At 43.9% G+C, this 22,592-nt stretch overlaps 3 protein-coding genes across 5 annotated transcripts in view; 2 read left to right on the plus strand and 1 right to left on the minus strand.

Annotated features, from left to right (window-relative positions):
* Itgb3 (integrin subunit beta 3) overlaps positions 1–7,112 on the plus strand; it is a 60,873-nt gene extending 53,761 nt beyond the window's left edge. The window contains exons 14-15 of the mRNA XM_006970533.4: positions 1,417–1,583; positions 4,036–7,112. Coding sequence (XP_006970595.1) covers positions 1,417–1,583; positions 4,036–4,101 — 233 coding nt within the window. The 3' untranslated portion in view covers positions 4,102–7,112. The remainder of the gene's footprint in view (positions 1–1,416; positions 1,584–4,035) is intronic.
* Positions 534–22,370, minus strand: LOC143267022 (uncharacterized). Of its 3 annotated transcripts, none has more exons than XR_013041922.1 (4): positions 22,262–22,370; positions 7,694–7,759; positions 2,239–2,289; positions 534–660 (listed from the first exon to the last, which is right to left on the minus strand). XR_013041922.1 is itself a non-coding variant. In XM_076543525.1 (4 exons), exons 1-4 carry the CDS (start codon positions 21,826–21,828, stop codon positions 647–649), a joined length of 237 nt encoding a protein of 78 aa, XP_076399640.1. In that variant the 5' UTR covers positions 21,829–21,934; the 3' UTR covers positions 534–646. The 3 variants fall into 3 exon arrangements, 2 of the variants coding, with proteins under 2 accessions (XP_076399640.1, XP_076399639.1); XM_076543525.1 differs by lacking the exon at positions 22,262–22,370 and adding an exon at positions 21,718–21,934 and having other exon boundaries at positions 534–655; XM_076543524.1 differs by lacking the exon at positions 22,262–22,370 and adding an exon at positions 21,718–21,934.
* Efcab3 (EF-hand calcium binding domain 3) overlaps positions 22,066–22,592 on the plus strand; it is a 419,664-nt gene continuing 419,137 nt past the window's right edge. Inside the window, exon 1 of the mRNA XM_076543522.1 lies at positions 22,066–22,296. The gene's annotated coding sequence lies outside the window, so the exon portion shown is untranslated. The remainder of the gene's footprint in view (positions 22,297–22,592) is intronic.

Consider the following 22,592-nt stretch of genomic DNA (forward strand, 5'->3'; position numbering starts at 1 on the left):
CCAGACTCATCAACATCCATATATACAAACACCTGGTTTCATAACACTGGAAGTTGCCGGTGTGAGATCACTTGTTGGACACCTGAGGCTTATGGGAAGCTGAGCTCTACAGAATATGATTGGCTGACCGGTGAAGGGGTGACATAGCATGTCTGCTTTGGTTGTTGTCTGGGGTTGAACGAAGAAGTTAGCTTCCGATAGGGTTAAGATTTTAGATGACTAAATATTACCCTGGCCGGCAGGTATCCTGGTCTCTAAGGATGCTGAGAAGGTCACCGAGCATCTGGCTCTCAGAGATGTAAATATCTGAACCAGGGCAAGAGACTCGATTGCCAACGGGGCAGTAAGTGAAAAGGCAAGGCCTAAGAACACCACCAGTGACAAGGGCAGCGAGTGTTGGTGGAGGAGCTAACTTTTGCTGGCACTGTTCTGAGCTCTTTAAATCTGTCTAGCTCAGTCGTTGTTCATCACAAGTTCTTGAATGGGTGTGAGTAGTTGTTCCATTTTAAAGATGGAGAAACAGGAAACAGACACCCAGAAAAGTTAGTTTATTGAAGGGCAGATAAACAAAGTAAGCATTAAGTCAGTATTCAAACCCAGGCAGTCTTGGCTCCAGAGTGCCCAGTGGCACAGACCCAAGGACAAGTCACTTTGCCTGTGCTTAGGGGAGAGAGGGAAGAGAGAGAGGGCTCTGGTAAGTAGAAAACAAATGTCCCGAATATAAAAGGCTAGCTGCTCCCACCTCTAGCCAGTGGCTGCTCTATAGGAAGGTATATTCTAGTATGGACAAGGGTGTGTGTGTGTGTGTGTGTGTGTGTGTGTGTGTGTGTGTGTGTGTGTGTGTGTGTGTCTGTCTGTCTGTCTGTCTCTCTGTCTGTCTGCCCCTGTTTTTGTAGTGCTAGGGATAGAGGCCAAGGCTTCATGGAAAATAGCAAGATCTTACCACCAAGCTTAGTCACTCACCAAATCAATTTTTTAAATTGTTTTTGAGATTTATGTGTATGAGTGACTTGCCTGCCTGTAGGTATATGTACCATATGCATGCCTGGATGCCAGGAGAGGTGAGAAGAGGGAGTCAGATGGTCTAGAGTTATAGATGGTTCTGGGCTACCATGTGGGTACTGGGAACTTAATGTGGGTTCTCTGAAATTTCAGCAAGTGCTCTTAGCCTCTGCGCCATCTCTCCACTAAGTTTTAAATGTACACTTGGGTGAACCTGCACCGAAGGTAAGCTTCAGCCTGAGAACTCTGATTTAGACCACTCAGGGCCGATTACTGCCGTCCTAAAGACTGTCCCCCTTTAAAAAGTGATGCAATTACTGTTTTGATCATCTTATTTCCAGTTCTTTGTTCATTTGTTAAGACCTCATTCTTAGACATGTCTGGTGACTCCTGCTCTCTGCCTCTGCCTCCCAGAGTGTCCCAAGGGTCCTGACATCCTGGTGGTCCTGATGTCAGTGATGGGAGCCATTCTGCTCATCGGTCTTGCTGCTCTGCTCATCTGGAAGCTACTCATCACCATCCATGACCGGAAGGAATTTGCTAAGTTCGAGGAAGAACGAGCCAGAGCCAAGTGGGACACAGTAAGAGGCTGGGCTGGGCTTCGTGTTCCCTTAAGTCTTTGGTTCAAGAACCTGAGGCAGCAGATGCTCACTGTGGTCGGAGTCAGCCCTGACAGTTGTCCCCTAGTTATCCTCTGTTCTAGACGCTGGGAGATGGTTTGACTGTCCTTTTGTCTTTATACTTCATAAAAACCCCTGCTGTGGGAGGGTCTGTATGTCAAATCTGTTGCTCTGATTGGTCAATAAATAAAACACTGATTGGCCAGTGGCCAGGCAGGAAATAGGTGGGACAAGGAGAGAGGAGAATTCTGGGAAGCAGAAGGCTGAGGTGGAGAGACACTGCAGCCGCCGCCATGACCAGCAGCATGTGAAGATGCCGGTAAGCCACCAGCCACGTGGCAAGGTATAGATTTATGGAATGGATTAATTTAAGCTATAAGAACAGTTAGCAAGAAGCCTGCCACGGCCATACAGTTTGTATGCAATATAAGTCTCTGTGTTTACTTGGTTGGGTCTGAGCGGCTGTGGGACTGGCGGGTGACAAAGATTTGTCCTGACTGTGGGCAAGGCGGAAAACTCAAGCCACAAACCCCTAAAACCTTCTGCCTCACAGTGACACATGTCATGATCACTGTCTGCGCACACATAGGATATCGTGGCGAAGGGAGAAACTCACCTCCAGTTGAGGGAGACAGGACAAATCCATATCAGGAACGTAGAACACACCCTACAGTGGTAAGGAAGTCCGAAGTTTAAACATGAATAGAAAGTGACAGAATAGCTAACATTTACTGAAGACTCTACACCAAGAGCTATTCTAAATGCTTGTGATACCTTACTTTGTTTTATCTCTGTAACAGCCCTTTTGATGGACAGTATTATCATCCCCATTCTATAGTTAAGGAAGCTGAGGGCAGAGAATTAAAGTAGCTTTCATGATGCAGAAAGAAATTAGGTGACTCCAGGAATTACTTTTGGGGACAAATTCATAGATGTAATGGCAGTGTATCTATTTACTTCATCCTCTTCTTTTCTGCAAATGAGAAGTGGTAGCTTCCAGACAGGGATTCTCTGGGGGACCAAGAATACAGTTTATCCTGATTTAATCCACCCAAACGAGCGTATTTTAAAAATATGTGTGTGTGTGTGTGTGTTCACATGCCATGGCATTTGTGCAGAGGTCAGGGGACAACTTGCAGGAGTCAGTTCTCTTCTTCCTTGTGGGTTCTGAGGACCGAACTCAGTAGGTTTCCTCCACCTTTGCCAGCTTGCCAGCCTATCCAATGAGCATTTTTGAGAACCTTCTGTATATTTAATTTTAGTCCATTCTCCTTTTGTTCACTTTATTTTCCCTGGACCTACAAAGTGACCATTTGATTCTAGAGCATCCAGGGTCAGGCTGTAACTTTGTTCCTGGTGACCCCAGACTTTGTATCCACTGGACCCAAGAAGCAGAGATGTTTCTGTTGGGATTGTGTAGAACATTTTGAGCCACCGAGGGACCAAAGAATGTTCTAAATTTCTTGAACTACTATTAATGGGGGATTCATCACTTTTTGTTGGGAAATGATTTTGGAAACCCAGTGAAGGCCTTCTGTTTTCCTGAGCACACAACAGGTTTGTGGGTAGCAATTGATTCAAGAAATAAGACAAAGTTAAGAATTATTTCAGCAAAAGCTGGGCTCTGTGTTCTAACCCCACCTACATTTTCCTTTCTGGCTCATACTGCTTGGCACTGCCTTGATGAAGGAAAAGAAAGAGCAGGGAGAGAAGAAGAAATAGGAGAGATGTGGTAAAATGGCACATTATTTTGACGCAGCTGAAGTTTTCTCCAGTCCTGTCTGGTCAATGGTCAGGACAAATCTCTCTCACCCCCCAGTCCCACAGCTGCTCAGACCCAACCAAGTAAACACAGAGACTTACATTGCTTACAAACTGTATGGCTGTGGCAGGCTTCTTGTTATCTAGTTCTTCTATCTTAAATTAACCCATTTCTGTAAATCTATACCTTGTCACATGGCTTGTGGCTTACCAGTAGCTTACATGTTTGTACTCATGGCAGCATCTGGCAGCGTCTCCTGACTCAGCCTACCTGTTCCCAGAATTCTCTTCTCTGTTTTTCCCATCTATACTTCCTGTCTGGCTACTGGCCAATCAGCATTTTATTTATACAGAGTGATATCCACAACATTTTGGGACTGCCAAGACCTAACGGGTATCCATTCCCAACAGTTATGGGCTGAATAAAAAAATCCTTGAAATAGCAGCAGACTAGCAACACACCATCTCTCCTCTTCTTATTTCCCATCTAGTCCCATCCTCAGAGAAAAAGTGTAAATGTGAGCACTGGCTGCTTTTGACAGTTCGCTCTAGAGAAGGATGTCTTGGGCAAAATTCTCAGATGAAATTCAACTGTTGAGGGTAAGGCAGTGTAAGGAACTGACCATGAGATTCTCTTCTGTTCTTTTTGCAGGCCAACAACCCACTGTTTAAAGAGGCCACCTCCACCTTCACCAATATCACCTACCGGGGCACTTAATGAGAAGAAGTCATCCTTAGACCATTGTCAGATTAGGCCAGGATTGTGGGAGTCTCTGCCATCATGTTTACAGGGGACAGTATTTGTGGGTGGGATTAGGGGCTTGGATTGGGCTGGGCTGGGAAAATGTCAGTATGTGGGAGTGTGTCTCTGTGTGTATGTATGTGTATGTGTTGAGTGTGGGGAAATGTGTAATTTAAAACGTGTGATGTGTCCCTATAGGCAGAGCTCCACAGCCTTTGCCCTCAGAATCCCCCCTGAAGGGAGTCTTCCTGCTTAGCTTGAGGGGAACTCATGATGCTGAGCAGGTGCTCTTCATGGCCTCTGAGAAGCCAGCTTGCCTGGTCAGGCCGTTCTCCCAGAAGAGAAGGGTGCGGCTGGGGTGCTTCCTTCCAGAGGAAGTGATGCCAAGCCTCGGGCCTACACTGAGTTTGTAAGTTTCTGGTTTTTGGGCCTGTCAGTGGCCACGGTAGAAACTGCTTGGCTTTGGAGACCGGCTGTATCATTTGTGCCTCTGCCCACCTCTCCTTCCTCAGGCTGGAGGTGGAGTCGGGAGAAACGAGCCCTCAAGAGCTGTCTGCATCTTTCGCCATCACCTCAGCCCCGCTATGGGTCTCTCACAAGGAAAGTCCTGGATACCTGGCTCTTTGGCCTATTGAGCATGAAGATGTCAGGGCCACTCAGGGGTCATGCATGGCCTGGGGGATGTGCCAGCACCTCCAAGGTCATAATCGCAGTCATTCTTCCCTAGAGATTTGTGTAGAAGTGTCACCATTATGTCGACACCATCTCTTACCTCCTACTTCCGCACTCTCATTGTTACAGACTTTGCTCTGCACTGAGGATATGACCAGATGCCTTCCCCTCTGCTTTGATCAGAACTAGAGGTCTAACCCCACTCTCCAGGCCTTCTGCTCCTCTTCCCAGGCACCTCCTCCACACACCTCATCCCTTGCCTCTGTGCACTACACCCATCCATGGGGGTGATTGTCTTTAGCTACCTCTTGGGTGTCTTGTGAAGGGGTCATTCCCATTAGTCTGCTGAGCAAAGTGCTGGGAAGGAACAGTCGGCCAGTTGGATCTGCGTGTGTGGCCTGTTCTCCTCAGGGTTGAACAAGCCTTTAATCTGGGAGGCCGCGAGTGCAATTTATTTTATTCTCTGTGGGGACACCCAAAACGATGATGAGGTTCACTCATTGTAAAGGAGCATGTATAGAAACATACTTGCATTATTGTATTTGTAACTTTATATGATGACAAGGGAGAGCATAAAAACCCACAGACTCTGTGGGATACTGGCACTCCCTTGTGGGGTCATTCTTAGTAATTTGCCACTCAGTTTCTGAGTCCCTAAGGGGCTCCCTCTTCCTGGAAGCATGTGAGGATAGGTATGTGGATATATTGAACCTTTCTTAAGGAGGGTGTTAAAACACCCACCACCTAAAGAAAAGAGACCTCTAACAGTGTTCTTGATGATCAGAAAGTCTGAGTCTTGGCCTCAGGGTTGCAGCTATTTTTTTTTTTTAATGTTAAAAGAAAGCCACTTTCTTTTCCCTGGAGTTCAGTTTTCTAGTCTGAAAAATGAGTTTGGAACAGGTACTTGGAAGGTTGATTTCAAGTGTCAATATTCTTTTAACGTTTTTGAAAGACAGGGTCTTATGTAGCCCAGGATGGCCTTGAACTTGCTGTGTAGCAAAGGATGACTTGAACTTCCGACTCTATTTGCCGCCACCTCTCAGGTGCTAGAATTGCAGGCATGTGCTATCAAGCCTGATTTATGAGGTGCTGGGAATAGAACCTGGGACTTCACACATGCTAGGCAAGAACACTACCAACTGAGTTATAGTTCCAGCTTTAGTATCAACATCCGAAGATGCTGAGATTGAACATGGTATCAAGCATGCAGCCAAGATACTGTGGTCAGTGGTAGAATGCTTATGGAATGCCCTGGGTTTGACTCTCAGCACTGAAAACATTTATTGTGTGTATGTGTGTGTACGTGTGTGTGTGTGTGTGTGTGTGTGTGTGTGTGTGTGTGTGTGTGTGTTGCTGTTGCTAGTGTTTGTTTTTCAGTTTTGAGAAATCTGAATTTCCTTGGTTTTTATGAGTGGATGTCATTCTCACAACGTCTCAGTGAATCTCATTCTTTCTCAGAATCATTTGTTAATGGGTGCACCTAATGTAGAACTTGGTTATCATCCAATTAGTTATTTGCACCTTCATATCAGGGAAGACCATTAGTAAGGAGCGGCTGGCCCAGGTGTTAGTGTTGAGAACAGGAATAAGCCAATGACTATCCTGTCCTGTCCTTGAGTGACTCTAGGGTTAGGAGGTAGGAATATGGTAGAGGGATAAATGAGGGGCTGGGTAGGATGATCGTGGATCTAAGTTTAGATATTCACCGTAACCTTCAGCTACTGAGGCAGAGTCCATGAGAGTAGAGTGGGATTTCTCTTTAGAGAAGATGATTTAGATGAGGAAACTATCAGAGGAAGAAGGAAATGTATTAAAAGGATGAAAAGGTGAATGGGAATCTTGTCTGTTTCTGGAATGAGGCCTGTGGTTCTTGAGGACCAGCAATGTTCATCGGCATTGGGATACCTGGAGCTGTTTTCACCAGAGGCCGAGGAACAGTCCATTTGGTATCCTGAGAGTGACCATCTAAAATTGTTCTGGCATTGAGCAATCCGGCACAGAGAGATTGTGCCCTGTTCTTTTATAGGTAATTTCTGTCCGGTCTGGTGTCTGAGGACAGTAATAGGAAACAAAACATGCCGGTGTGATACATTGTTGCATTTGGAGTCAATGGAACATGCCTGTGCGACACATTGTTGCATTTGGAGTCAGTTGTTTCTCTCCCAGATATTCTGAAGTTGCCCATGACACCAAGATATTTCTCTTTGTCAATTTCTGGTTGGACTTACTTAAGCACCTTCCTGACTTCCTCACCACCTCCTCCGAGTTGTGTAATGGAATTAAATGTGCTTTCCAAAAGAACTGGCCTAAGGCTACCCCATGCTTCCTGTGTTGTTATTTCTGATTTCTCTGGGTGCAAAGAGTATCGCTGCTTCCAAATGTAACAGAATGGTGATAACTGTGGGAACTGGGACTAGCTTTGGAATCCAGAATTTCAAAATGAGAAGGTCATTACTTTCTAAGGTTTTGTTTTTCTTAAAATGGGGATTATTTAGGAACTTTTGAAAACAAAGCAGAACAGACTTGTCAACATAGCCTAGGCTTTGCCTGTGGGAATCACAAACCAGTGAAGGCTTCGAGGCAAATTATTTTCAGGATATTTATATGCCTAACTACTACTTAAAATGGCTGGTGACACAGTGTGGCCCTGGGACCAACAGTAGCAGTATGACCTAGAAAGTTTAAAAAATGAGCTTGACAGCTCATTGGTTAAGAATGATTTCTGCTCTTTCAGAGGACCAGCAGAGTTCAGTTCCCAACCCCCTGCAACTCCAGCACCAGAGGCTCTCTTTCTGGTGTCCATGGGAACCTGCACACACATGTATGTACATACATGTAGACAGACAGACACACTCATACAAACACACACCAAGAAATGAAAATGGACAAGTCTTACCCAGACTCTCTCATACGTTCTGAGGAATGTGGAGTTGTTCTGTTGTGGGAGTGTGGACACATAAATCTGGGGAGTACAAGTGAGTCACATCAGAAGGCCTAGTGATACAGTCATAAGACATGGTAAACAAAAGATAAGAGGCAGCTGCCAGGGGAACAAGACATACCTTTTCACAGTAAGTCTTTAAAAAAAAAATAAATAGGAGTACACACTAAAATGATGACTGAAGCATAGTATGGTAAATACATAGCCAGCAACATAGCTGTTATCAAGTATTGTATACTGTATACAACTGTAGGTTTTATACTTTGACAGCAACAGGTTAATTCATGTGTTTATATATTATATGATAACTATGATGTCACTAAGTGATAAGAAAATTCAACTCTGTTTTAATCTTATGAGACCACTGTCATCTATACAAAATGCTGTCATGTGTCATATAAGGACTGAATAACAAAATCTGAGGGGATGGGAACGAATACAGAGACCCATACCCAGACATTACACAGAGAGTGAGAGACCTTGGAACACTCAGCCATCAGATCTCTTCCCCCCAGAGCTTAGGGGACCCCAAGGAAGAGGAGGCAGAAAGAGTATAAGAGCCAGAGGGGATGGAGGACACCAAGGAAACAAGGTCCTCTAGATCAGTATGAGCAAAGCTCATATGAACTCACAGACGGAAGCATCACGCACAGGGCCTGCACAGGTCTGTACCGGGTCCTCAGTTTATAACAGCTTCCAGGGTAGTGTTTATATGGGATTCCTGAGTGTGTGAACAGGTGGGCCTCTGACTCCTGAGCCTGCCTTCTCTTGGGCTCTTTTCCTTCTGTTGGTTTGTCTTGTCCAACTTTGATGTGATAGTTTTTGTTTTATCTTATGATACTTTATTTTGCTGTATTTTATTATTATCTCTTAGAAACCTGTTCTTTTCTAAAGACAGAAAGAGAGTGGATCTGGATGGGAGAGGAGGTGGGAAGGAACTAGGAGGAGAAACTGTAATCAGAATATGTAAGAAAGTAATCTACTTTCAAAAAAAGAAAAAAAGTGGAAAATTTGAGGGTGGAGTCCAGCAATCTGTTTTAACGTGCCCTTCCAGTGATTCTGCTGAATGCTTGTTTGAGAAAACTAATGTTAGAATACTTCAGGGCCATTGTTTGTGTCCTGACAAAGATGTTTATCATTAGTTCGGTTACTAGACTGTAGACATTCATGGGTGGGTGGGTTCAGAAAGCCAGATAGTCACTCACACGAAAAAATCCCTTTAAACATTTTTTTAAAAATTATATTTGTGTGTGTGTGTGTGTGTGTGTGTGTGCGCGCGTGTGTGTGTGTGTGTGTGTGTGTGTGTGTGTGTGTGTGTGAGAGAGAGAGAGAGAGAGAGAGAGAAAGAGAGAGAGAGAGAGAGAGAGAGAGAGAGAGAGAGAGAGAAGAGGGAGGGAGGTTAGAAGATAACTTGGTGGGAGTTGGGTCTCTCCTTCCATCAAGTAGGTCCTGAAGATTGAACTCAGGGTTTGGTGGCAAGTGCCTTTACTCACTGAATAATCTTGCCAGCCCTGAAAATTAACTTTTGATTCATTTTGATTTAGGAATTCTTGAGTTTCTTCATAGCCACAAGTTCCTTAAAAACAAACAAACAAACAAAACAACAAAAACTAAAAGAAGCAATAGATGGGGGGTCCTGAAAAACAAGTATAAGGATATACTTACATCAGTTTTTTTCTTTGCCTCATAAATTCTTTACATAATGAACATTTTGGGAGGTTGGAGAAATGATCAGTGGTTAAGAATGCATAATTGCTTTTGCAGAAGACACAAATTCAGTTCCAGCACTCAGGTAAGGCCACGCCAGCACCTGTATCTCTGACTTCTGAGGATCTGCTGCCATCTTCTGGAGACTGTGAGCACCTGCACTCAAGTGCACATACCCTCCTCCCTGTGCATAATTTTAAAAAGTCCTGTGAGAGGGCATGATAATACATGCCTTCAATCCCAGCACTTGGGAAACAGAAAAGGACAGATCTCTGTAAGTTCCAGGCCAGCAGGGTACACAGTGAGACACTGTTCCCCCAAAAAATCTTTGAAATAAACATTTAGGGACAGAGAGATGGCACAATGGTTAAGAGAACCCACTGCTGTTCCAGAGGACCAGGGTTCAATTCTCAGCACTGACATTGTGGCTCTCAATTGTTTGTAACTCCAGTCCCAGAGGATCTGATGTCCTCTTTTGGCCTCCTCAGGTACTGGGCATGAATGCAGGGTACAGACATACATGCAGACAAAACACACATACACATAAATCAAAAAACGTTTTTTTGGCAACACAATATATAACATCATAAAAAATACTCGAGTGGACATTGACTATCATTTCATGCTGAAATCCTGTGGGATTTGTCTACAGTTGTATCACCCTAGATGTGACCAATCTTGTCTGAGGTCTTGTGAGGGTCTCTCTGTCTCATTTACATTTAGACATTTGGTAACTAAATGTCTGGGGATGGAATTTTTGTGTTATTGTTTCTGTGACAAACACTTGAGAGAAAAACAAGAGGAGAGAGTTATTTTAGGTCACAGTTTTGAGGTTTCAACCCATGGTTGGCTGGATCCATTGCTTTTTGGTAAGACAGAAACACTGTGGTGGGAGGGTCTGGTGAAGACTATTCTTCGTGGTAGACAGGAAAAGAGGAAGGGCTGGGGATGAGATAGCCTTTCAAAGGCATACACCTGTGACCTGCTTCCTCCAGCCAGGCCCTCTCTCCTAGTTTTCAACACCTCAATGCCATCAAATTATGAATCCATTGCAATTTGATATAATGTGAATCTGTTGATTAGATCTAGAGACTTTCTGATTTGAACATCTCCTTAAAACCCCTCTGACTATTGCAGTGGGGGTGAGTCTGGGGCAAATAAGGTATTAGTAATTGTGTGTTTGCATGGGGCATGGAGAAGTATTTGGTATCCAGACCCTAACATTCTGCTTTCCGAAGCTTGTGTCCATCTTGTGATGAAAAATTCAGCTAGTCCTTTTTCGAGAGTGTCAACAGTATCAACAGCTCCACTGTGCAATCCAAAGTCTCCTCTGAAGTTCTAAGCTGGGTACCTTTGTGAAAAAAAATCAACAAACGAGTACAAGCTTTGAGAAGCAATGGGGACGGTGGCCCAGTGAGTGAAGCGCTTGCTGTGTGAGCCTGATGACCTGAGTTCAATCCCTGGAACCCAGAGAAAGGTGGAAGGAGAGAGGCAACTCCACAAAGTTGTCTGTCCACACGGTACATGCACACACATGCACACGCACACACACACACGCACGCACGCACGCACGCACGCACGCACACACAGAAATTAAAAAATAAAAATTTAAGTGGGGGAATTGGAGCACAGAAAGAGTTGGACTAGAGCATGACTTTTGCCTTTCGTGGCAAACCATTCTGTAGCTCTTTGTCCTGCATCTGGGGTGTTGTGAGTCATGGTGTGATGGACAGCCCTGTCCCTGCGGCCTTGTCCTTTGCAGCCCATACAGCTCTTCTGGTAGGCTGGGTCTATATATACTACCTACAGCTTTCTTCAGAAGAGTCTACGTTCCTGCCATCTCCAACGTCCTAGTCTTCACTGCAGCTCTGGCTTTTTTTTTTTTTTTTTTTTTTTTTAGACAGGGTTTCTCTGTGTAGCTTTGTGCCTTTCCTGGATCTCGCTCTGTAGCCCAGGCTGGCCTCGAACTCACAGAGATCCACCTGGCTCTGCCTCCCGAGTGCTGGGATTTTTTTTTTTTTTTTTTTTTTTTTTACAGCTATGTGCATTACTATCTCCAGGGGTGACCCTGGCACACACTGCCTGACCTCCCTAGGCCTCCCCTTCAAATCTGAAGGAAACCTTCTTGACTTCACAAGGTTTGCACTTTGCATACCTGTGTGTGTGTGTGTGTGTGTGTGTGTGTGTGTGTGTGTGTGTGTATGTGTGTGTATGTGTGCATGTGTATGCCAGGATGTAACACAAATGACTTCCAATCCCATTTCCAACAAAGTCCTCATTCTACATGAAACTTGATGAATGTGATCTTTACTGTCCACATCTCAGGGTGACCGGTGTGTGGAGCAGCAACTGTGTTAGGATTGTCTAGAGCAGCGCTTCTCAACCTTCCTCATGCTGCGACCCTAATACAGTTCCTCACGCTGTGGTGACCCCCCAACCATAAAATTATTTTCATTGCTACTTCATAACTGTAATTTTGCTTCTGTTATGAATCATGATGTAAATATCTGTGTTTTCTGATGGGCTTAGGCGACCTCTGCAAAAGGGTTGTTCAACCCAAAGGGGTCAAGACTCACAGGTTGAGAACTGCTGGACTAGAGGAAGCGAATCTATAGAATGAATATATATTACAAAGGGTATTTATTAGGCTGGCTTACACAAAGCATGCTGGGTAGGCCGACAATGGCTGCTTACTGAAAAGGCTGAGAACACCCACTAGCTGCTCAGTCCCTGAAGCTGGATGCCTCAGCGGCAGTGTCACAATCTGGAGCTGAAGGCCTGGAGGCCTGGAGTGATGCTGGTCTTCAGTCTGCACTGGAAGGCTGACAAAGCTGGGTTCTGATGTCAGTGAAGGAGGGGCAGCAGCATTGGCTGCAAGCGAGTGGATGCACTCACCAGCAAGGGGCAAAAGTGGGCAACAGCAACAGCTTTTCTTTTAGACTTCAGATCTGGGCAATGGAGGAAGTACCACTCACTCCAGGGAAGGGTCCTCTCCCTCCTTCTGGGAGGCAGGTTTACAGGGCCACCCCAAAGCAGGTTTTAGTTGAATTCAGATCTGGTCAAATAAATAACCAAAATTACCCATCACAGCAAACAGGGGACCCACTTTGGATGTGAGTGGCACCAACCAAAGGCAAGGCGCCTGGTCAGAACAAAAGGAAAGAAACGACAGAACAGAAGGAGGCTACCCAGTAAGTGGAGACGCCGGTCTTGACCAGATGTGTCCAGCCCCATGGTCTTTTTGTTTTTGAGACAGTTTCATGTAGCCCACTCTGAAATCACTATACAACCTATGATGGCCTTCTGATCCTCCAGCCTTCATCTCTTGAGCGCTAGGATTTGAACCCAGGGCTTTATGCATTGTAAACAAACTCTACCAACTGAGCTACATCCTCAGCTACTCTGAAAAGAATTTAAGCAAAAAAGTCCCACAATGATATGTTTTACAAAATATATTAGCTGGGCTTTCCAGTGACTAATGCACAATTGGCAGGATTTGGAGGGGTCAGTGATGGGTGTGTAAATGTCACTTGGATGGTCAATGGAAAAATGTTTCCTGACAATTGTAATCATCATGGAGACAGCTTGTTAATAGTCCCCAAGCATATTTTTCCTTAGTCTTACAGCCAGATGTTTCATGCCCATCTAGATAAGAAGATGCAAATGAAGAAAGTGCATGACTTCTGGTAATACCATTTAAGGGGACAAGCATGGCTTCTCCTTTTTCTGTAGGCTGGGATGTAGAGGAAATAGACGCCAAGCAGCCATGATGGATTAGGAGTGACGTCGGGGACTGTTTGTGTTACCTAGTAGGACATAACAAGTTACTTCACAATTTAGCAACTTAAAAATTCTCGACTCATGGATTCAGGAATGGCTTTCACTTAGTGGTTCAGGCTCAGAGTCTCATGATGTTGAGTTCAAACTATTGGCTAGGACTCCAGTCAACTGAAGGCTCAAAGAGCTGGAAGATCTTTTTTCCAAGAGGATTTACTCACATGGCCTTTGGCAGGAGGCTGTGAGTCCCTGCTGACTGGTAGTGACAGGCATTCCTTACTAGTGGGATACCTCCATGGGGACTGCCTGTTTGCTGACTTTTCTCAGAGTAAGTAACCGAGAGACTAGGGAAGAAGTCACAATAATTTCTAGGACTTAGTTGTATAATGTCACCTCATAAGCCATATTCTAGTCATGTAAGTAGCTCACTGAACCAACCAATGTTCAACTGAGGATGGGACATTTGCCACCTCTTCAGCAGGTTCCATCTTTTATGGAAGAGTTCGTGTCCCTCCTTCCTCAAAGCTGTCCACATCTAATAGTGGAACCTGTGACTACGCCACCTTACATGAAACAAAGGGCTTTGATATAATTAAGAATCTTATCTTGAGATAAGATTACTGGATTGTCTGGTGGGTACTACATACTTAGAAGAGTCCTTCTGATACCCAGGAGGGTCAGAGTAGGAAACATGATGACAAAAGGTCTGAGTGTGTATGGCCTAGAACAGAGGTTCTCAACCTGTGGGTCGAGACCCCTTTGGGGGTTGAACGACCCTTTCACAGGGCTTGCACATTAGATATCCTGAATATCAGATGTTTACATTACAGTTCCTAACAGAAAAATCACTGTTACATACATTGCTACAGAAGTAGCAATGAAAATAATTTTATGGCTGGGAGTCACCACAACATGAGGAGCTGTATTAAAGAGTTGCAGTATTAGGAAGGTTGAGAAGCACTGATCTAGAGCCTGGAGCCACATCTTCCAGAAGGACCCTTTGATTTTATCCCTGTAAGGCCCATTTTGGACTTTTGACTTCTAGAAATGTTAGATAATAAATTTATGTCATTTAAGCTACTAAATTTGTGGGAAAACATTTTTAACAACAAGAAATATTTGTGGATATAGTCTCAAACCACCACTGTCTAGCCTCTGGCCATGAATTATGTTTAGTTTTCCAACATGTAAAATAAACTTACCCTCCCAGAGCCTCAGAGTCTTATCCCATCATAGCATCAACTTGTATCCTCTAAACAGAAACAGGAGCAGAAGATCATGTTTCCTTGGTATACTTCCTTATATACAGTTAGTCAAGTACAAAACTCTCGATCTGAACTCCAGGAAACCTAGGTTGGGTAGGCAGTGAGCCCCAGGGGTCTGCCTCCATCTCCCAAGTACAAAAGCGTGCCACCATGCCTGGCACTTTGATGTATGTTCTGGGGATCCAACTCAGGTCCTCCTGCTTGCAAGGTAAGCATTTTCCTGGCTGAGCCATCTCCCCAGATTCTTTTTGCACTGTTTTGATTTTGGAGACAGGGTCTTGCTATGTAGCCCTGGCTAGCCTAGAACTCACTATGTAGACCAGGCAAGCCTTGAATTCACAGCAATTCATGGCAATTCATGAAGTCTCTGCTTCCCAAGTGCTGGATTACAGCATGCATTACCAGGTTCAGTTCCTTTTCTTGTGTGTGTGTGTGTGTGTGTGTGTGTGTGTGTGTGTGTGTGTGTGTGTGTACTTCCCTCTAAGTGTTCCTGGCAGTAAAATTCTCAGAAAAAAAAGTGTTAGTCTCACTTAAATCTTACTGAGTTCCAGCACATGAGAATTAAGTTTAGTCTCCACAAATCTCTTTAAGAAACATTTTTTTATTGTGGGCTTCTGCTGATGGACAAAGACTTTATGCTTCCTTAGAAGCTGACTGAGTTTTAATAAAAGGACCCAGAATACATAATGAGGAGATGGCAATCTCTTCCAAAATGCTGCTGAGAAAAGTGGATATCTACATACCAGAGAAAGGAATTGGGCCCTTATAACATATGAAAAACTAACTCAAAATGGATGAAATACCTAAATGTGGATCGGAAACTGTAAAACTACTAGAAGAGAACAAGGTAATCTCATGACATTGGCCTAGGCAAATTTTGCACTTGACCTTGAGAGCAGAGGCAACAAAATCAGGAACAGACACAGAAGATATTTAGCAGCTGGGAAGCTTCTGCACAGCAGAGGAAACAAAGGTTAAGACACAACCTAAAAGGTGGGAAAATATTTGCAAAACACACTTCTAATAAGGGCTTCATATCCAAAGTATATATGCAGCTAACATCCCAATAGCAAGAAAGGAAGCAATCCAATAGAAACAGATCAAAGGTCCTGGTGAACCCACCAGGCTCAGTCCCAGGCCCTGGTTAAACTCACTGGGCCATACAATAAAAAGACATGAAAGGGACTTGGGGGTGTTGATGACGGTGGGGGGGAGATAAGAGGAGGCAGGGAGTAGAAGTAATCAAAGTACCAAGTTGTCAAAGCACGAATTTAATAAACAATAAATAACTAAATCTTTTCATGTGTGGGAAAAATGGCTAAAGCTCTCAAACATTTCCTGGAAAGAAGACAGGCCAATAGATATCTGAAAAATACTTAGCATCATGCCTCATTAGAGAAATGAAAACAGAATACAATTAGATATCACTTCATATTTGTTAGAACACCTATTACAAAAAAAGGCAAATATTAAGCGTTGGTAAGGATGTAGAGACAAGGGCACTGTGCAGGGCAGATTTTATCAGTTTGGTATGAAGGAGAGACACCTGGGAAGAGGCAATAATCGATTGAGGAATTGCTAGGAAGAGGGAGTCTCAACTGAGAATCTGCCTCCATCAGATTGGCCTGTAGGCATATCTGTGGGGGCATTTTCTTGATTACGTAATTGACAGAGGAGGGCCTAGCCCACTGTGGGCGGTGCCATCCTTGAGCAGGTGTTCTGAGCAATATAAGAAGGGTAATAACTGAGTGAGCCCAAGGAGAAGTGGGCCAGTTAGCAGCGTTCTTTCATGGTCTTGGTTTCAGCTCTGCTTCCAGGTTCCTGCTTGAGTTCCTGCCATGACTTCCATCCACAGAAGGAGCATGATGTGGAAGTGTAAGCTAAATAAACCCTTTCCTTCCCAAGATTCATTTGGTTAATGTTTTATCACAGCAACATAAAGTATACACTCTGTATACTGTTGGTGGGAATGTAAGTTACTATAGCTGTCATGGAAAAAGTATGCAGGTTTTTCCAACAACAAGTAGAATTATTATATGACCTAGCAATCCCAAGGGAATGGAAACCAGTGTATCAACAGACAGCTACGCAGCCATGTTTATTATTATACTATTCATGATTGCCAAGATATGACAGCAGAAGTGGCTGCCAATGGATGAATGGATAAGGAAAATGTATACATTCACAGCTAAAGATTATTTTAGCCTTAAAATAGGAAACTCTATAATGTAATAACATGAAGGAAATGGATAGGTATTTTGCTACAAGAAATAAGTCAGGTCCAGGATAAACATTGCATGATCTCACATAGGTGAAGAATATGAGAATAGATGTCTTGAAGTAGATAACAGATTGTTGTTTGTCAGAGAATGAGTAGGGATAGGGGTGTTGTAGAATATTATTTTAAGGTGTATTACTTTTGTTTATGTCACATTTGTTTAACTCTGTGAAGCTGTGTTACTGTGCCTGTCTAAAACACTTGATGGTCTAATAAAGCACTGAATGGCCAATAGCAAAGCAGGAGAAAGGATAGGCAGGGCTGGCAGGCACAGAGAATTAATAGAAGGAGAAATCTGGGAGGAAAGGTAGGAGTGAGAGAAAGAGGAAGATGTGGTGGTATTGTTTTCCCCAAAATATTGTGTACTCTAATAAATTTATCTGGGGTCAGAGAACAGACAGCCACTAGATACAAAGGTTAGAAAATGGTGGCACTCACACCTTTAATCCTAGCATTCCAGAGATAGAAATCCCTCTGGATCTCTGTGAGTTCAAGGCCACATTGGAAATAGCCAAGCATGGTGACAGGCCTTTAATCCCAGAAAGCCAGCCTTTAATCCCAGGGAGTGGTGGTAGAAAGCAAAAAGATATATAAGGCATGAGGACCAGAAACTAGAAGATTTTGGCTGGTTGAGCATTCAGGCTTTTGAGCAGTAATTCAGCTGAGACCCATTCCGGATGAGGACTCAGAGGCCTCCAGTCTGAGGAGACAAGACCAGCTGAGGATCCGGCGAGGTGAGGTAGCTGTGGTTTGTTCTGTTTCTCTGATCTACCAGCATGGACCCCAATAACTCGCCTCAGGTTTGATTTTATTAATAAGAACTTTTAAGATTCCTGCTACAGGAAGATGCAAGGGCCAGCCACACAGCAAGCCACAGAGTAAGAAATAATGAAAGGTATACAGAAATAGAGAAAGGTAAAAGCCTAGTGGCAATAGCCTAGATGGGATAATTTAAGTAAAGTTGGCAAGAAACAAGCCAAGCTAAGGCCAGATATTTATAATTAAGAATAAGCCTCCATAGCTAGTGGTGGTGTCTCATGCCTTTAATCACAGCACTAGGGAGGCAGAGGCAGGTAGATCTCTGTAAGTTCGAGGCCAGCCTGGGCTACAGAGTGAGTTCCAGGAAAGGCTCCAAAGCTACACAGAGAAACCTTGCCTAAAAAAAAAAAAAAAAAAAGTCTCTGTGTGTGATTTATTTGGGAACTGGGTGGTGGGCCCCTCAAAGAGCAAAAGCCCCCAACAACACAGGGGGATTGCTCAAAGGGCACAATATTGTTTGAATGTTGGGTCATAGGTGCTTCAGTAGAGAGAGAAGCTCACCAAGATGCTAAGCCTTCATTTTCTGAAGGAGCAGACAGGTACAGGCTTCTTGGGAAATACTGACACCCAGCTAACTCACTCCAGTTTCCTTATTCAAACAATTCAAACAGATCTCAGTCCCTTTTGATCAAAAGTAAGGACTCCAGGTCTGCCAAGATTGTCTTAGGACCAAGATTGGTGCAGCTGCAAGCTCTCAGGTAGCACCAAATGCAGACTCCAGAGAGACAACATTTCTTCAAGGTTTAAACAGTCTCAAAACAATTTCTCAGCCTCTACTGATTAACCCAAACATAGGAAGGGCTCTGTTGAAGCATTTCTCTCTTTGTGCCAGACACAAAGGCTTTACTCTACATTTCCCTTAAAGCTGAACACAAAGCCTCTGCTTACATATCACTACAGTACAAAGTTTCTGCTAGATAAGAGGGATACAATTTGACATCTACTGCATAGTGCTCAGTTACTATTTCATGTATTCAGTTACTATCATGTATTGTATGTTTAAAAATTGCCTGTGGAGTAAATTTCAAATGTGAGGTGATGACTATGTTAACAAATTTTATTCAATTGTCCCATTTTCTGCACGTATATTAAAACACACTGGACCTCATAACATAGTAGTTATGAATTGTTAATTTGAGAGTTGTTAATTTAAAAATAAATGCAATAGAAATAAAATACTAAATGTTTACAAATCAGGGTTTTAAGACAGAATGGGTATCAATGAATGAATGAAATACTGTAACATTTGCTAAGTACCACAGGCGTTATTTTTAAATTCTTTTTTTTTTTTTTTTTTTTTTTTTTGGTTTTTCAAGACAGGGTTTCTCTGTGTAGCTTTGCGCCTTTCCTGGAACTCACTTGGTAGCCCAGGCTGTCCTGGAACTCACTCTGTAGACCAGGCTGGCCTCGAACTCACAGAGATCCGCCTGGCTCTGCCTCCCGAGTGCTGGGATTAAAGGCGTGCGCCACCACCGCCCGGCTCTAAATTCTTATAACTTTGGAAAGATGAAAAAACAAAAGGGCATAAGAAATTTGTTCACTGCACACAGTAACAGCAGAATATGAATTGTATTCATCTATCTAAGGCCTGTGCTGTTCACCCCAGTGTAGACAAGGAGGAATTCAGGTTGAGTTATTGCCAGAGTCCAGTCTTGGCGTGGGTTCAGGTCCTGAGACAGGGAAGGGGCGATGGTGTAAGGAAAAACTCTGACTACCAGGTGAGCTGCACTCAAGTGGCTCCAAATAGCTCAAGCTGTCTTTATTTCTACTTAAACAGAGTTCTTCTTACCAGAGTTAGAGGAACAGCGTTATTATGGGCTCCTATTTTTGACTTTTTATTTTATTTTTTTATTTTTTTGGTTTTTCGAGACAGGGTTTCTCTGTGTAGCTTTGGAGCCTTTCCTGGAACTCATTCTGTAGACCAGGCTGACCTCGAACTCAGAGATCTACCTGCTTCTGCCTCCTGAGTGCTGGGATTAAAGGTGTACGCCATCACCTTTTATTTTTGACTTTTAAGAAATACATCATATTTTAAGGAATACATCATAATCATCATGAAAGCCTCCATTGTTCCCCTTTATGCTTCCCCAAATACACTTTCCCACCTCCTACATCACCTTATTCTAGACACAGAGGTCAGCATTTTTTGCAGGCTTAACTAAATATGAGCCAGACACATCCTGCTCTGCATCACTCATGTCAGCTGGCAGCACTTGTGGTTACAAAGTTAAAAAGTGATGGACGTGGGTACAATGCTTTAAGGACAACAATATTCAAACCCAGACAATTCTTTCATGTCTGTAACATATGCTTTCATACAGTTCCCTTTTCTACAAGAGGGCCCCATGTCTCAGTCTCTCTGTAGAAGGCAGACTTTGACAAAGCACTCTTTTCCCATCCCACTATACTGTACCTCTTCCACCAATATAAGCTCCTGTGTAGGGTGAAGGTGGATCTATCTATCCATCCTATATTTTATATTGCATTTCCCCACTGGATACTAGATCTTAACATTGATTCTGTCTATATGCTTGGTGTCCAGGAAACTTACTCTCAACAGTGGGCACTAAGTGTTTTCCTGTGACTTTCCCCATATTCTCTGTATGCCTTACTCTCCTTTCCAGAAGAGTGAAGACATGGTTAATGTTCCAAGTGTTATTTTCTCATATGCATCTAATTGTCTCTATTGAGTCAGAAAAGTTCCCAGGATTGGGAGTTATAGTTAGTAATTCCAGATAAAAGATTTGAGAAGCATTAGCCCCTTGCTGAAACTTAGGGGAAAGTATTCGAGAAAGAGCACAATTTTGAGGGAAAATTATAACTGTTGCATGTGTGACTGACAAAGTAAAACTAAAAACCACCTATATAAATCAACAATATAATGAGAGAGAAAAGAGCCTGTGAGCTGCATGAATTTTGCAAATTCCTACGCTGTCCTGTGGGCTACCGGTCCTTGCCAAGTGAGAGTCCATTTCCACAGGTGCCTTGCTCTGAGGAAACCCGCTGGATAGGTAGTCACATGCTGATCTGAGTGAGACCAGGCTCCACGGCTACCAACAGGTTCTATTCATATGTCCCACTGCCTTGCTTAAATTAGGCCCAGTTGCTTCCTTTGCAGGGAGTTTGAGTGGGGGGGGAGGTAATGCGGAGGGGGGGGTTGTCCTGTAGATGAAATGATGTCATTATTATATCTCTAAAGTGTATAAATCCAGTTTTGTGAATATAAACGTTATTTAGGCTGTACTGAACTTGTAAATTCTGTGAAGTGAAGAATGTGTTGAAAATTTACTGATCTGTTTATAAAGGTAAGATACTTGAAGGTCAGCAAGATGCCTCAGAGAGTGAAGGTACGTGCAGCCAAACCTGATGGTGTGAGTTCAGTACCTGGAACCCACATGATGGAAAGAATCAACTCCTTAAATCCTTTCTAATCTCCACATGTACGGCTCGGCTATGGCATGTGTACCACATTCCCCTAAAATAAAAACATGTAATAAAGTTTTGTTGTTTTTCTTTCTTTCTTTCTTTCTTTCTTTCTTTCTTTCTTTCTTTCTTTCTTTCTTTCTTTCTTTCTTTCCTTCCTTCTTCCTTCCTTCCTTCCTTCCTTTCTTCCTTTTTCTCTCTCCTTCCTTCCTTCCTTCCTTCCTTCCTTCCTTCCTTTCTCTTTCTTTCTTTCTTTCTTTCTTTCTTTCTTTCTTTCTTTCTTTCTTTCTTTCTTTCTTTCTTTCTCTCTTTCTCTCTTCCTCTCTTTCTCTCTTTCTCTCTTTCTCTTTCTGTCTTTTTCTTTTTCTTTTTTTAATTTAAAGACTCTTTGTCACATACTTTTGGAGAAAAGTATTTTCAACACATTCTTCACCTCACAGAATTTACAAATTCAGTACGGCCTAAATATCGTTTATATTCACAGAACAGGATTTATACACTTTAGGGATGTAATAGCGACATCATTTCATCTACAGGACAACCCCCCATCCCTCCCCGGAATCAAACTCCCCGCAAAGGAAGCAGCTGGGCCTAATTTAAGCAAGGCAGTGGGGCAAATGACCTCGAGTTGCTGTCCCCTGGAGAACAGGGGGGAAGGAAGGTGCTAGAAGGGAGGATGGAGGTAGTCCAAGGACGGATGGAAGGCAAACCTGAAGTTGGGGACAGGCCACAGTGGGACAGAGAGCACCAGAGAATGACAGCGAGCTGAGCAGGAGGCAGCTGGGACCGCAGTCGGAGGACAGTCTCCCAGTGGTGTCCATCACCGGCCTCGGTTGGATCGGGTGAGGTCACAGGCCCTTGTGAGGTGTGGGGACACGCGCACGCGCCACCTCAGCGCTTTCCAGGGGGCGCCCATGCGGCAGATGCTCGCCGGCTCAGCGGCTTTGTCCGAGGCCTGGGAAGACCCAGCGGCTTGGTCTTCGCGCCTGACCCCTCAAGGCAGTTCCATGGGCGGAGCTTCGGGCTGATCAGGTGACCCAGGGGCGGGGCCTCGCTGAGAGGGAGCGCGAGAGAGGGACGGGGCTAGAGCGTCTCCGGGGCATGGAGGACTCGAGGGCAAGGGTGGGACAGTCCAGAGGCCAGGGTTTAGAGGACCCTGAGGTGACAGAGCTGGAGAGGCGAGACTTGCTGCGGAAAGGGTTAAGCCGTCTCTGAGGCTGAGGAGAGAATGCAATGCTAAAGGAGAAAGCGAACCTCGGTGTAGCTGGATGAAGGATCGGTCCAGAAAGGTGGGGAGGTATCCAAGTGGTCAGGAGAATGGTTGTCCTAGTCAGGTGGAGACTTCATGGTTGGGAAACTTGCCTGCGCCTTCAGCTTTACGGCTGTTAGGTCATTTGTTGTCAGTTTGCTGTGTTTCTGTGTCTACTTAAGTTTTACCTCACAAAGGCGGGGCTGGTGGGAATCCTCCATAGCATAAGATCTTGCATGAGGTGGAGGCTCTCTTTTTAAGCACATATGATAAGTGGAGGTTAATGTTTGAACATTCATCGGTGGCGTTAGCCATAATAAGATTCGATCTGCCATT

This window comes from Peromyscus maniculatus, chromosome 8 (genome assembly GCF_049852395.1).
Source record: "Peromyscus maniculatus bairdii isolate BWxNUB_F1_BW_parent chromosome 8, HU_Pman_BW_mat_3.1, whole genome shotgun sequence".
NCBI lineage: Eukaryota > Metazoa > Chordata > Mammalia > Rodentia > Cricetidae > Peromyscus > Peromyscus maniculatus.

What these genes read in the sequence shown, in the direction of transcription:
- LOC143267022 (XM_076543524.1), bottom strand. Translation starts at nt 21,828, where the DNA reads ATGGACACCACTGGGAGACTGTCCTCCGACTGCGGTCCCAGCTGCCTC. An exon ending in TGGCCTGTCCCCAACTTCAG is followed by an intron (nt 7,760 to 21,717) that starts GTTTGCCTTCCA and finishes TGTACTCCCCAG; the next exon opens with ATTTATGTGTCCACACTCCC. An exon ending in GAACGTATGAGAGAGTCTGG is followed by an intron (nt 2,290 to 7,693) that starts GTAAGACTTGTC and finishes TTACCACTGTAG; the next exon opens with GGTGTGTTCTACGTTCCTGA.